General features: G+C 38.6%; 1 protein-coding gene across 1 annotated transcript in view; it reads left to right on the top strand.

Moving 5' to 3' along the window:
- LOC124131558 (solute carrier organic anion transporter family member 2B1-like) overlaps nt 1–16,156 on the top strand; it is a 30,674-nt gene that overhangs the window by 3,612 nt on the left and 10,906 nt on the right. The window contains exons 2-10 of the mRNA XM_048401014.1: nt 1,227–1,851; nt 4,822–4,908; nt 5,197–5,373; nt 5,807–5,971; nt 6,341–6,530; nt 7,759–7,882; nt 9,036–9,190; nt 11,102–11,166; nt 11,579–11,859. Of these exons, the coding sequence (XP_048256971.1) occupies nt 1,242–1,851; nt 4,822–4,908; nt 5,197–5,373; nt 5,807–5,971; nt 6,341–6,530; nt 7,759–7,882; nt 9,036–9,190; nt 11,102–11,166; nt 11,579–11,859 (1,854 nt within the window). The 5' untranslated portion in view covers nt 1,227–1,241. The remainder of the gene's footprint in view (nt 1–1,226; nt 1,852–4,821; nt 4,909–5,196; nt 5,374–5,806; nt 5,972–6,340; nt 6,531–7,758; nt 7,883–9,035; nt 9,191–11,101; nt 11,167–11,578; nt 11,860–16,156) is intronic.

Raw genomic sequence — 16,156 nt, 5'->3', positions numbered from 1 at the left:
ACATTAGACACTTGATGTTTAATGTTCCTCATATTTTAACGAAGAAACATTTACTGGATAACTTTGCGATCTTACCAACCATTCCATGTTTTGAATTTGAAAGCCGAACCTCATGTAGTCAACTTAATGAAGTTCTGTCAACTACCATTATGATTATTAAGAAAGTCACATATCTAGAAAATATCATTCCAATATTTTAATGATATGTGCTTCTATTGCCTATTGCCAATTGTAAATTATGTGCATTTGTATGTGGGTCAATGGCCTTGAAAAGGAAATACAACATTTGAATCGGGCTAAAAGTACAGCTCTAGTCCATGATGTACATTTGTGATGGGAGAGATCTGTGACATTGTATAACGCCTGTATTCCATGACACACCGGGGGGTTATAGTGCATAATGTAGTGCGTATATAGATAACCTTCACTTTACACGCAACAGCTTTAGTTTCAGCACTGCATCAATACGCCTGATCACTTCCGGTTTAAGACACCAGATGCCTTCCGCAGTAGCAATTAAAACCACAAAATCTATTCATGAGCACTTTCGGCTCAGGAAAACACAAGCTGTCTTTATTTGAACTTACGAATCAAACCGGAAGTACTAATAACTTTCTATTCGCTAAATGGAACCTTATTCTGACGAAAATCTAGGATGGTTGATATCTTGCGTTGGCAGTTTATATTAATATTTACAAAAGTGAGAACTGTTATATTATCGGTGATCTCACTATACCAGTTCGGGAAAATCAATTTTTACCGTGTTAAACCAGCAAGCCTATTCCGTTTTTACATTGCTGTCAATGTAGCTCAATATTTGGTAAATATACACTGTCATACTTCACTACCGGTTGTAATGTGTTCCAAATTTGTTCAATATTACCATACGACTGTAACTAGAAACTAATATCTTTAACATGTTTGGAAAGGTTTTTTTCGAATATCCCCTAATTTTTGTGAAGAGTATACACTCATTCCAAAAGAAACGCGAACCATAGACAAATAATATGTCCAACTGAAAGATCAACATAATTGAACGATCCAACTAAATGCGGATCACTACTGAAAGATCATTGCTTTATCGATCGATTAACAGATTTTATATAAATGCTACTACTCACATCCAGTGCTGTGAAATGGTGACACTTTTTCCATTCTGTTTAGAATAAATAATCCTTTGCAGTTATTAAATAATCCATGTATGTCACCTTTATTTTGTCGATCAGTTATAGATTTTGAAGATGGAGAGGAACGGTCTGAGTGTCGGCGTCATTGTTGAAACTGGAGGACCTCGGCGTCGTTGTTTCAACAACATCCTCTTGTTCACTGCCGTGTTCAGTGTGTCATCCCTGGTGCTGGAGGCAGTCAAGTCCTATACCGTGTCCCAGATCACCTCTCTCGAGAAGCAGTTTGGACTCAGCAGTACAAAAAGTGGCCTACTCCTAAGCTGCAGCGAAATCGGTTATCTTTCAGCTATTTTTTTCTTCAGTCATTTTTGGGGAAGACGCTTTATACCTAGGATCCTGTCCTGCGCACTGGCTGTGTATGGCCTTGCTAGTTTAATGTCGGGTCTGTTACACTTCATGAATCCTGTATCGCTTCCTCGTGTAGAGGACCTCGGCTCCAACTATTCCTCTCCACAAAGTGTCAGACTATGTCGGGATTCCGTGCAGGACAATGAGCGATGTCCAGCTACGAAGGACCAAACGACTGACAACGGATATTGGATGTACAATGTGCTTGCCGTGCTTTTCGTGTTACAAGGGATGGGTAAATCCCCACGGTTTTCCCTGGGTTTACCGTACGTTGACAACAACTCGCGTGACAAACAGCAGTCGAGTTTACTGACAGGTAAGGTCTCAAGTCTGAATAATATTTCAATTCATTATGAAATAGAGAAGTTCATGGTTCGTTGTAAAAATATTTCCATTTTTCTGAGACAACGTTGTTGAGACTAGCGGCCATTTATATAGATAGATTAGCTAACAGACAAACAAAACGGAATTGGGTGACTTTAATAAAACTTGGCTACTGGAGTGCCCACTGAACCGAGCTGTGTGGCCCTTTAACAAATTATGAAGCCTATATAATTGTGTGATCATATTCAAAGTCAAAGTCAAAGATGTTTATTGTATCAAAGGCCATCGGCCCATATACAAGTTCAGATAAATACAGTGGGTGAGAATTTACAGATTGGGAGATACAACAAAAATTATATAAATATAACATTCATTTAACAATCGGTGATAATCATGAGGACTTTCTAGGGTGAGGTAATTAAAATTATGAATTTCCACTCAACATGTTATTTCGTAGTTCCATCCCATGTTTTACAAATAAAGACAGTTTAAACATTACATCGGCATCATTCGATGACAAAATAGAAACAAAAGCTATTCTACTTGTCTTAGATAAGAAACATTCTGGTATATATTTAGTACGTAATTCTGCATAATAAGGACATTCAAAGGTAAAATGTATTTCGTCTTCTATTGCAGAGTTACAGAATGGACAAATTCTTTGTATTCTTTCAAGTGATATATTCCGTCCATAGTTAATCATAAGTTTTGACAAGCCAAGTCTGTATTTAATATATCCATTTCTTAGGTGACTATTTGTTAAAACTGATAGATATTTTTCTGGCTCTAATAGAGTCTTAAATGTTCTGTACAAATCATAACGTGAACTATTTTCCAAGTTGCATTGCCACCCTTGATAGAACATATTTATTGCTATTTTACGAAAATAATTTAGAAATAAATGTTGATCACCAACAGATTGGTTAAGCCATATATACCCATATCCATGTGAGAATAATAGTGTCCTAATATGCGATACCCATGTAACCTTACCGATACTATCTAAATGAAAGAGCATGTTATAAGCTTTTTTCGGAAGCCGATGTTCTGGCATACGGATGATATTAAACCAATATTTTAAACACTTTATTTGTGAATTAATGTAAAGTGGGTATCTTCCACATTCTCCATATATCATATTATTTGGTGTTGCTATTCCAACGCGAAGAAACTTTTTACATGCCAGTAGGTGAATTCTTTCTAAACATTCATATCTTCGGTAACCCCACACTTCAGATCCATACAATAAAATTGGCTGTATTTGAGTATCAAATAATTTGAAAAATACTTTTGGAGTAATAACTCCAAGTTTATGTGAAACAGACATTATATTAAGTAAAGCTCGTTTCCCTCGCAGTGATAAGTCAGATACACATTTGTTCATATTTAGTGTTGAATTAAACATTATGCCGAGATACTTATAACCATTAACTACATTAATTTGTTGTCCATTTAAGTACCATCTTTCCCTAAAATTTAAAGGACCCCCTTTTCTGAATACTATAATTTCTGTCTTATCTAAATTTACAGATAAATTCCATTCCTTAGTATATTTATCTAATACATTCAACTGATTCTGTAGACCAATAACAGTGTCAGATAGTAAAATAACATCATCGGCAAAAAGGAGCATAAGAAGTTCAAGGATGTCAGGATACATCTGTATACCATGCTTGCCGTTACTTGAGATTTCATAATATAATTCGCTTATGAAAAACGAAAATAACAGAGGACTCAGTATACATCCCTGACGTAAACCAGATGGGCAATCGATAAAATCAGTAACACCATAATCACTACGTACACATGACTTGATATTTGAATACATTGATTGTATTATATTAAACATCTTCCCTTGTAGTCCAGCTTTTCTTAAACAACACCATAATTTATAACGATCAACTGTATCAAATGCCTTTTTAAAATCAATAAAAGCAACGTAAACCTTGTGTTTACGACGTGTTAGACATTTTTGAATTGCAGCATATAATGTAAAAATATGATCTACGGTTGAATAATTTTTTCTAAAACCAGCTTGAACTTCCGGTATCTTATCTCTCATATTTGCCCAGTTAGTAAGCCTGTTATTCAAAACAGAGGTAAAAATTTTCCCCAGAACACTCATTAATGAGATCCCCCTGTAGTTGTCAGGGTTTCTCGGATCGCCTTTTTTATGTAGAGGGACTATTTCTGAACAAGACCAACTGTTTGGAAATATTTGATTATCAAAGAGTTTGTTGAAACATTTATGAAGAAATGGCATAATATCTAATTGGGAACATTTAAGCATTTCTATCAGCACTTGATCGGGCCCGGCGGATTTTCCTTTTTTTAACTTATTTATTGATGATGTAATTTCATGTTCAGTTATCGTAGAATTTAGTATGAATGCATCAATATCTGTAAACTGATTAGAACTGAGTTCATTTTCATCATCTAAGTGAGGAGAAAAAACATTGTCATTTGCAAAAACCTCTCTAACAATTCAACAATATCACATCTGACTATTTTAAGTCACATTGATCAATAAAAGTAAGTAAACAGTTGTAAAGAATGTATAAGAAGTAGTTCATAAGGAGGAAGTAGTTAGTATAGAGGTAATAGTGAATATAGAGGAAGTAATGATTGTAGGGAAAAGTATGCATGTAGGGCAAAACTGTGTGTGTAGAGGAAGTTGTGTGTGTAAAGGTAGTATTGTTTGTACAGGAAATTATGAGGATATATTGGGTGTAGAGTAAGAGGTACATGCAGTAAAGTCGTGCACGTAGAGGACGTACTGCGTGTAGTGTAAGGTGTGATTGTACAGGACGTTGTGCATGAGTGGAAGTTGTGCATGTAGACGAAGTTGTGCATGTTGACGAAGTTGTGCATATGGATGTAGTAATGCTTGTAGAGGAAGTAGTGAATGTATGAGTTTAGCTAAGGTACTGATTCTATGATGTTTGTGTTCATGGTCTTGCAGGCATCATTATGACAGCGGCGTTCCTCGGACCAGCTGTTGCACTTGGTCTTGGTGGATGGTTTAGCGACATCCCTGTTGATCTCAGCGGTGGGTTTTGTGCTCGCATTATGTAGAAAGCAGAAATTAAATTATACCAATTCAATGTCCCTTCACAACATTTACACAAAAATAATTTACAATCAAATACGTAGAAAGCTACAATGAATAAGTTATATGCCTTTACACTTCCAACAAATGATGCCTTTTAAAAGTTTCAAATGTCAACAAATATGGAGGCTATTTTATCCACTAGACTTAGTTTTAATATTATAAATAATTGTTCAATACGCCACACATACAATAAAAATTATATTTCTGGTATGTTTTGATTTCAAGAGTCCCAGCTTGATGGTCGTAGCCCCCAGTGGATCGGGGCATGGTGGCTCGGGTACCTGATCTTTGGCTGTGCAGCCCTCCTTGTTGCTGTACCCTTGGGCTGCTTTCCAAAGCACATTAAGGAACCCAAAGTCAAAGCCATTGAAACAACCAAGTCATTTAAAGACGATATAGTGGGTAAGACATTTCTACACTTCTATACAAGACATCCGGTATGGTTCCATGCAACATGCTTAAAATTACTCATTTACAACAATTGCCCAGAGAGATTGCTTGTATGCAAGGGGTGGTATATGGTGATGGGAAGCATAGGTCTCTGATATTTAAACTGAAGGACACTATGGCGATGAGGTAATGCTTTTCCCAATGCAAACTCTGTGTGGTGATGCATAGGACTTACATTGCCCGTTAGTTCTATTACCAGTCATCCTTCAACGTCCCATGCTGGCACATCATTAAAGGCTATATGACATACGCTATATGACGACCTATCATACGCATCAATCGGTCACTTTCTGAAGACTTTCCTCAACGGAAACGCCATACATGAATATCCGACCAGAAGTTGGTCGCTAGATGTTCTCTTGTTCTGATGACTTCTAATTTGCAGACATGCCGAGGTCGGTATTACGGATATTGAAAAACCCAGCAGTCGACTGTCTCCTCTTTGGATCCGCTAGTGCTTTGTTCTTTGTTGGAGGCTATTTAGGATTCGCCCCGAAATACATCGCGAACCAATTTGCTACGTCAGCAGCTGAGGCGAACTTCATATTAAGTAAGTAACGATGATGTTGCCTTTTCCAATAAAACGGCATCTACAATTTAAATTGTCATTATGTTTTTACTGCATGGATCAGTGAGAAGGAAACAGATTATTGTTGGGCATTGTCCATATTGTAAAGACTTGTAACTCGTATCTGCCAGCTGTCTTGGGACCAAGGTGGAGTCGTCTGAAGCTTACTCAAAAGTAGGGAATCGCCCATTTTGTTTCCAATGGGGATGGACTTGTCTGTCAATCTGAAATAGATTAAAGGTAGGTATTTGCAGTAAAGGTATATGAACAGGATAATCTGGCTGTTTGAAAGTGGAAACCAAAATTATATTCACTTTTCAACGAAATTCAAAGCTCAATCATGTGTTGAAGGTATTCTAGAGCTGCTGTGGGCGGTTGTGGGCACTCTACTTGGAGGCATCCTCACTAGCCGACTCAAACTGACCAGCATGGGATGTATAAAGTTCACGACCATAGTGGTAACCATTGGAACTGCCCTCTATTCTGTCACGTTGTTCTTAGGATGTGACAACCAGAACATCAAGGGCCTAGGTGACATCAGGTAAGTGGCAGTAATTACAACCAGGGGATGGTTAAGGTGACAGTGACAGTGGTCATAAACAGTGTGTCCAGGCGACAGCTGATAGTGACAAGTTATAACCAGAACATTGAGAGTTATAGTTGCAGTAGATGAGTGTCAGGTATTTTCGCCAAAACATCTAGCGTTCAGGTGACATCAGGTAGGTGTTAAAGTGGCAAGTTTAGTTCGCAGTTGGTAAGTGTGAGTTCTTACCGTCTTACCAGACCGTCAGTGGCTTTGTCGGAGGCAGGGAAGAGGAAACATGTAAGTGTCCATTGTTATTACCAGTCCACACACGACACCTCACTCCAGATACAAGTGATGTGGCATTGTGTGGAAGTACATATATACCCAAGTGTCTTTCAAATTGTCATTTACATCACTCTTCTTCTCTCGACACACAGCAAGCAAAATATTAGCAAGAAAAGTCTACATTTATTACCACTACCTTATCTCAAAAGTACATTGGGAATCATTCATTTAGAAAACATACCAGATGTAACTGGGTTGACATGAGTATCAATAATAACATAAAAGCAACAAAATTCTTTCCATAATCATAAGACATCTCTCCTAAAAGTATTGTAGTACCCCCATCATCTAACCTAGTCTTGTTGACACCCGTCACAACGTTGCAAAGACAATTAAATTGTTCACCTGAAAAAAAACCCACAGGTACATGCTGGTACAAGTAAACAAATTGCATCAGACATCATTGTTATCACAGATACGACAGATTTAAAAATATCCTCCACATGTGTACCATAAAACTATGTTTTTTAACCAACGTGATAAACTATTTATAAACCTGCTGTCATAGTAAAATACAAACAAAACACATTTACTTTACTTTACTTCACATTTCGACTTCAAAAATAGTGAAAGGAACACACTGGGAAAGTAAATACTTAATAGCAATTTTGTAACAGAAGACCTTTGTTCTTTGTATAAATTTACCAGACCTTTGTTTCATAGAATGTTGAATATTGAATCCTTTTAAGAAATGGAAATACCACAAAACAACAATCTCGTTTTGAAATCAATGCTTCTTACGGACATTATTGCAAAAGAAACCACATAGTTGGTAACGAGCAACAACTGGACAGTCTTACGAGTGAGTGTTTGTAATTATCGTATCATAATTCAAACAGAAAAACTTAACATTATCTTGGGGGGGATGACTGACTTTGACATTACCAATATATTTCAGAAACGCCATGGTCAACGATACCGTTTGCAATTGTGATGCAACTGCGTTCATGCCTCTGTGTGGCGTTGACGGCGTGACATATATCAATCCCTGTATAGCAGGATGTCAGTCTCAGAATGGAACTGTAAGTACCTCACTCCCTGTGTGGCTCCCTGTATAGCAGGATGGCAGTCTCAGAATGGCAGTGTAAGTATCTCACTCCCTGTGTGGCTCTCTGTATGGCAGGATGTCGGTCTCAGAATGGCAGTGTAAGTATCTCACTCCCTGTGTGGCTCCCTGTATAGCAGGATGTCGTCTCAGAATGGCACTGTAAGTATCTCACTCCCTGTGTGGCTCCCTGTATGGCAGGATGTCGTCTCAGAATGGCACTGTAAGTATCTCACTCCCTGTGTGGCTCCCTGTATGGCAGGATGGCAGTCTCAGAATGGCACTGTAAGTATCTCACTCCCTGTGTGGCTCTCTGTATGGCAGGATGGCAGTCTCAGAATGGCAGTGTGAGTATCTCACTCCTGGTATGGCTCTCTGTATGGCAGGATGTCGGTCTCAGAATGGCACTGTAAGTATCTCACTCCCTGTGTGACTCCCTGTATAGCAGGATGGCAGTCTCAGAATGGCACTGTAAGTATCTCACTCCCTGTGTGGCTCTCTGTATGGCAGGATGTCGGTCTCAGAATGGCAGTGTAAGTATCTCACTCCCTGTGTGGCTCCCTGTACAGCAGGATGTCGTCTCAGAAAGGCACTGTAAGTATCTCACTCGCTGTGTGGCTCCCTGTATGGCGGGATGTCGGTCTCAGAATGGAACTGTAAGTATCTTACTCGCTGTGTGGCTCCCTGTATGGCAGGATGTCAGTCTCAGAATGGCAGTGTAAGTATCTCACTCCCTGAGTGGCTCCCTGTATGGCAGGATGTTAGTCTCAGATGGGCGCTGTGGGTACCCCACTCCTGGTATGGCGAGATGTCAGTTTCAGAATGACACTGTAAGTACTCATTCCTGCTATTTCTTAGTATGACATAGTAAGTTTCTCACTTCCTGTATGGCTTGCTATGGCACAGTATGGTTTGTATGGCACAGTAAGTATCTCACTAAAAGTCATAGTAGGTGTCCCATTTCATTGGTATCCCAGATCATTCACAGTGAAATACAGGGAATGTCCTGGCAGCATTATTTGTAATTATTCTGTTTACATTTTATTCAAACCAATTATCTGCTATCAATTTGTTTTTGTTTTATATTCATTTGTATTTCAGGTCTGTATTGTGTACTTGTGATGTTTCAGACGTACACGGGATGTAGAGAGATTCCTGGTAACGAGGGCACAGTGGGCATGTGTCCGACAGATTGTCCCTACCTTTACCCCTACGTCACTGTTGACCTGGTGTCAGGCCTGGTGGCGACATTTGCCTTAGTCCCTGTCATGATGACCATAATGAAGTAGGTGCCTACAACAAATTCCAATATAATATCTATATTATTAGTATTTCTTTTCAAGTTGGTAATGTTTTGAAAGCGTGAGCTTGTCATCAAAATCGAGCTTGTCATCAAAATCGAGCTTTGCTACGTTCCATTTCAACTGGAAACACTGGCGGTGAGGGAAGGAAACCACTTTCAAAATCAAATTTGTACCAGTCTGTGAGAGTGTCATAACACATGTTTAAGTGAAAATAACTAACCACAAATCAATAAGATGAGGGTCCCTTTAAACTACGACTTGGGATGTCGAATGTAAATTATACCAGCGCGTGTTCCGGTTGTGCAAAATCAGCATCTTGATTGTTTTATATCGTTGGGTTTGTGTCAGAATGCTAGAATACAAAAACATGTACAATTTTCCAAATACTTTATGTTGAATAAAGATGCATGAACTAGTTTCTAAAGAAACGCCCTTTTTAGTTTTCGATAGTGTCATTAGGTTTATATGTTTCATATGGAGTGTATTGTTACACTTGCAGATTGACCTCAGTCATAAGAAATCAAAATTGTACGATTCCGACTTATCATGAGCATTTGTTATGAATAACTATCAAATAGTGATGGTACCAGGTTTTCGCGAAAGGATGAGCGTATCTCACTCTACAAGTGACGCCCATCATGAAGACATACAAAGGGCAAGTCAATTGTTCGACCCCAAAACCACGGGAACAAATAGTACGTGTACAAGTCAAAATAGGGAAGCGCATCGGACATCATTATTGTCACTGATGCGACAAATTTGAAAATGCCCTTCACATTGTGTCATGAAAAATTTTAAAAGCTTTACTGAGGCCTTGCATGCGGGAATCTTATCAAACAACTAGAGTCAGAGTCGTAATACGCACTTTGAAGTGCAAGCTGGATTGTACCTGAAGACTTGTGAAAATATATAGACAGCAAAGGCTGGAGCTTTTAGAATATTGCTCGACATAAAGGGAAGTTGACTTTTGTAAAGTTGAAGTCAACCCTCTTGTCATACAGTCTTGTGGAGAGTCAGAGTCATAATACGCTCTTTGAAGTGCATGCTGGATTGTACCTTAAGACTTGTGAAAATATATAGATAGCAAAGGCTGGAGCTTTTAGAATATTGCTCGACATAAAGGGAAGTTGACTTTTGTAAAGTTGAAGTCAACCCTCTTGTCATACAGTCTTGTGGAGAGTCAGAGTCATAATACGCTCTTTGAAGTGCATGCTGGATTGTACCTTAAGACTTGTGAAAATATATAGATAGCAAAGGCTGGTATCAGAGCTAATTTACTATAAAATGTTGGCTTCCATTTAACCATTGCTAATCACCTATCAGCGCCATTGAACTGTTGGCTTCCCTTGTTTAGTTTCCACCTTTGTTATCTTATTACTTTTGTTGCACTTACAGATACATATATGTGTTCTCAACTTCATAGCATTCGTTCACATGATGAAGGAGTAAGTATATACTCTGAAACGTGGTGTTCCTCATAAGCAGGACTTTGACATTCATAATTTCTCTTCATTGTGTGTATCTCTTCTAAATGTCATTCAAAGAATTGACTGTTTGATAATGTTTCATGGACATATGCTTATCGGTCGACTTGGAGTCAGTATACTGTGTTTGAGTGGGTTATTCATGTTAATCTGCGGCATGGTATCTCAATGGGCTAGCAGTATACAATAGGCAATAGTGTGGACTTGTACTCGCAGCCACACACATATACACACAGCCACACACACACACACACACACACACACACAACTATACACACACTTGCATGCACGTCGCTATATAAAGGCAGTAATCATGAAAGCGACGATGTTAAATGCCATTTCATCTCAACTTTTTAATTATATGTTGTTGTTAGTTAGTTAATTTGATTATTTTAAATTCCCTTAAAGAACAGTGCATCCAAGGGACAAATCCATGGCTGTCGCTATATCGTCTTTCCTAAATAGTTTTGTCGGTAAGTACTGCCTGACGTAGATACAGGATTTGACGGCCGCCGGCGCCACATTTTTTATTTATCATCCATCCGCTTGAAACTTATTAATAAATTCCTACATATCCATGTGAACAGTTTGCCCCTTTCTACTTGTATGACAACTTATTGTGTTATGGAGGTTCCTTTTCACATACAAGAGATTAACATCCCAATAAACGTTTCATTTTGTACAGATACAGATTGTCAGTGGGTTTATTCGTTTTGTATACATAATGTATGTGGATCTGCATTGAACAAGATAATATAATATAAACGTGGAAATAACTGTAAGTCACGGGTCTACTCATGCTTGCTGATTCTACAATGGAACGGGTATAATGTGGAGTGTGTGTATTCCGATATTACTCCATGATTCTGAATCCTTCTTTCCCAGGATTCCTCCCATCACCTATTGTGTATGGGATGGTCATTGACACCACGTGCACTCTCTGGGAAACCACGTGTGGCGAGGTCGGCGCATGCGCACTGTATGATCTCCCTAACCTACGGTATCGTGTGAAGGGGATGGACACAGGACTTCAGTTGCTGTCGTCAGCTGCTTTCTTTGCTGCTTTCCTTTTACTAAAATATGGCGTCGTTAAGGAGTACCCTGATTCAGACACATCACAAAACCAGCCTGAAGCTGCAGAAGAGACTGAAGAACGTGGTGTTCAGGTGACAAAGTTTTAAATGTTCATTCCAGACGGAAACAAAACTGAGCTTGCCTTTTGGCACTTATAGAATGAATAATTTATGTACATAGGCCTTAAACAAACAAATGGACCAGATACAAAGATTCCAGTAATCCTGTATACAGTATACACATAATCCTCTTCAAGTATATAGGTTCACACTTCACGTAACTCAATTTAGGCCAATTCTTGAAGAACTTGAAGATCTGACCATGGCTGCAGCCTATTACTATTAAGTTCAGATTGCAATTAAATATGAGTAGAATTCTTTGTTGAATTATAAAACTGTCAACAATAAAATGAAGTTGTTTTTAGTGAAAAATCACATTTTCTATATGAGATTCATTATTTTGCTCAAAGGTATGTTTGAGTTCACCACATGTCCGTGTTGTGCGGGACAATGTGTCCAACCCCTTGTTTAATCTGTCAGCTTGCTCTTTGTCATCAAGAGCTTTTCTTTGATGCCACTGTGACGCTGCATGGCGCCGGGAACCTCCCGAGGTTGTGCTACCTGAAATAACCATGACTGCACTATGAAACGTGTTCAGGTATTATAAATATACCAGATGCATTTTGCTCTAACCCTGCTTAGTACAATGTGTGAAGCCCACTTCTTGTCTCACCCGCGGCGGCAAAAATTCATTCACTCACTCACCCACTAATCCTGTATAGGATTTAAACACAGTTTAAAACATGTTTAAGATTATGTATGAAAATCTAAACATGTTTCTGTGGCTTCGCGAATGATGAATGACTACCGCCGTTCAGCAGTATTTGTCTGTTTGTTGTTTAACGCCGCACTCAGAAATATTCCAGCTATATGACGGCGGTCTGTAAATAAACGAGTCTGGACCAGACAATCCAGTGATTGATATAATGGCAATTGGGATACGATGACATGCATCAACCAAGTCAGCGAACCTGACCACCCGATCCCGTTAGTCGCCTCTTACGACAAACATTGTCGTCTTTAACGGCAAGCATGGGTTCCTGAAGACCAATTCTACCCCGGGTCTTCACGTGTCCCGTTCAGCAATAGAGTTTCCCATCCGTTACACTGAAATAATATGAATTTCGGGACATTCTTGTTTTCAGAGCATCGATTGTTACTGCAGAATATTTCACTCAACGGGAAATTAGCCCCAAGGTTCGAGGCGCATTGACCTTGACCTTCATGTTTCATGAGTGAGATGAGAGTGGATGCCCTTCGACCAAGACGACCTTGACATTAATGAATCATCGTGCAGACAATACAATAGTTTCTCTTACAGACCCCAGAGTATACATTTCTGAACTTCACCCCCATTCCATTATTATTTTATAACACATTCACCCCCGTACAAACTCTCACCTCTTTCGTAGCCTATCCAATTGTCTCTCTTACCCATGCCAGAACACATGTGTTGTGGATATAAAACGTCAACGCTAGAGAATTATCAGTCTTGATCATCTGCCTAAACATGTTCCATTGGCGTAAAAGGCAAACTGGCAGTGAAAATTATATGAATGGATCACTGAAATATGATACCAGGTGTTCGCGAAAAAGATCCCCCATTTCCACTCCCATCTCCTTCTCAGCTCTAGAAGCGTAGACACAGTCACCTTTTCCAGCTCATTGGGGTTCCTTAATACTCGAGGGATCCTTTATAGATCATAGGCATCCTTTATAGATCATAACTTAATTTCGAGAGCGATACGTTAGCCTTCCTATACAGCGTTGATGTTACTATACAAATATCTATTATTACCCACGTGGTACTACGTAAACAGATAACATGACAAAGTGGTACAAAAGAAGCAGTCCCATCATCCTCGGGGACTTATGTATCTAAGCACATGCACAATCAGTTATATACACGTTTCATATAAAAATAATGTAATAAATACAATTTATATCATTAGCTATAGATTCGCCTGCTGTCTGACCTGGGGGAAATAATTCAGTTAGCTCTATGTTCAGTACGCAAGGGTATGTGCAGGAAGTGTGTCATGACATTTGCATGAAAGTGATTGTCTGATAATGCGAATTTTTCTGGTACTTTTCTTGATTCACTCGTTCACACGTACACACGTTTACACACGTAATCAAGAAATGATGCCTTAAAATGTAGATGTATTCACTGAAACATGATTGTAAACGAGTTGACTGGTGATCCTATTTTTAAAGGCGGCTTCACACGACAAACTTCAGTTTGACGATATATGTGCACAAACATAAATGTCTGTGTGAACATTGCAAAAACAGTTTAAAAACTAGTTTGTGAAGTTTGACAAATTTGTTGGTGACATATTAAAATCGGCCTCTATTCTAATTAATAAGTTGGCCAACTTTTCAGTGTTGTCAAAATCGACGGTTGTCAAACATATATTGGTCGCTTAGAACCAATCAGATACTACGTGGATGTCACATCATGATGACTTACATCTGCTTAACAATGGCGTCGGCATTTGAGACAAGTGAAAAGGACAATATTTCTATTCCTAGAGGAGAGTCATAACAGACCCAGCATCTGCGACATTTCTATAGGTGACGACAAAGATGAGAACAAAAAGCAAAATGCTTCATAGAAATTGCAAATAAACCGGGACTGTGATGGGGTATATGTGATGTTGTTACTTCGGAAATACGGCCATATATGGCATACACTGATTTTATTTCTTTTCCTTCGCAATGTCCTGACGAGGTAAAAACTCTCATTGCAAACGTTGGCGTCAAACAAAGTTTGTAAAACGGTAGTACGAAATAGATATAATATGTCTAAAGTACACTTGAAGATCCGGGTCATAATTGGTCTTCAGCAACCCATGTTTGTCTTAAGAGGCGACTACACTTGTAAGAGGCGACTAACGGGAACGGGTGGTCAGGCTCACTGACTTGGTTGATGCATATCTTCGTATCCCAATAGCGCAGGTCGACACTCATGATGTCAATCAATGGATTGTCTGGTCCAGACTTGATTAGTTACAGACCTCCGTCATAAAGATGTATATTGCTGAGTGCAGCGTTAAAAAACAAACAAACAAATAATATGTTTGTTTTAAACATATTTTATTGACATATATGGTCAACCGGATTGGGCAAAAGTCATCCAACTTAGGTGGCCCTTTCCCTACTCTATATGGCCAGACATTGATTATACATATATATACACATATACATACACACATACATATACATACGTATACAGAAATACATACATATACAGTCAGAATCATATATACAAGCAATCATACATACTCATACATACATACACATACTCATATACATATGCACATATTACATTAATGGTAACAAAGAGAAATATATTTACACAAGAACATAAACACAATTTTTGCAAGAATAACATAGACAGACATAAGAATTGCCTATAGACACAATTTACTTGTATATACACATTAATCCAAAATACATGCAAGACTACATATATGATTACACAGTTTGAGTCAGATTCCTTTTTGAAAATTAAACATATATATGTATGGAACTTAAATCGGTTGCTGTAAATGTGTTTTACAGCAGAAGAAATGAAAAGAAAACTGTAGATGTCTAAGCTTTCAGCTGAATAGGACTTCATCACTCTTTTCCTTCAATGGGAAAGCTTCGCGTCCAACAATGACATATGACACTCTAGTATGGTGTCTAGGGAGACATCTAGATAGAAGAATAGGTTCCTATCATCCAGAGCTGTCTGGAGACTTGACTCCAACAAAACTCACCGACGCAGGATCTTGGCTGCACTTGAAAGTATTTTTCCAACAAATGAAGTGTCAGTGTTTAGGAGGAAATGCATTGAACACAAATTTATTTCAAAACTATCTATAGGCATAAGGCAACTTTTGGTAACATACAATTATGACATTGAAATTTATAATTTTATCACGTCAAACCTGCGGACCAAATTCCGATATCGGTGAAGTGTCACTAAATCCATAGCATAGACTAGAGATAAATTCTCATTAAACACAATCAAATTTAGGCATCAACGGCTTCAGAATTTGCATTATATATTGATACAACGATTTATTGATGATCAGGTCCTTTCGATCCGGTGTTTTGTAGTTATGAAACTTGCAATTATGTTCAAGGTCTTACTTATGTTGCATCTCTTACTTCCACACACGGGGCGGTCGGGTAGCCTAGTGGTTAAAGCGTTCGTTCGTCACGCCGAATACCCAGGTTCGATTCCCGACGTGGGTACAATATGTGAAGCCCATTTCTCCTTCGTGATATTGTTGGAATATTGCTAAAAGCGGCGTAAAAACAATAGTCATTCAATCAC

Source organism: Haliotis rufescens, unplaced genomic scaffold, assembly GCF_023055435.1.
Source record: "Haliotis rufescens isolate VD_foot unplaced genomic scaffold, xgHalRufe1.0.p SCAF_20, whole genome shotgun sequence".
Classification (NCBI taxonomy): domain Eukaryota; kingdom Metazoa; phylum Mollusca; class Gastropoda; order Lepetellida; family Haliotidae; genus Haliotis; species Haliotis rufescens.
Note: the sequence above shows the minus strand (reverse complement) of the source record. Positions and strands in the feature narration are given on the sequence as shown.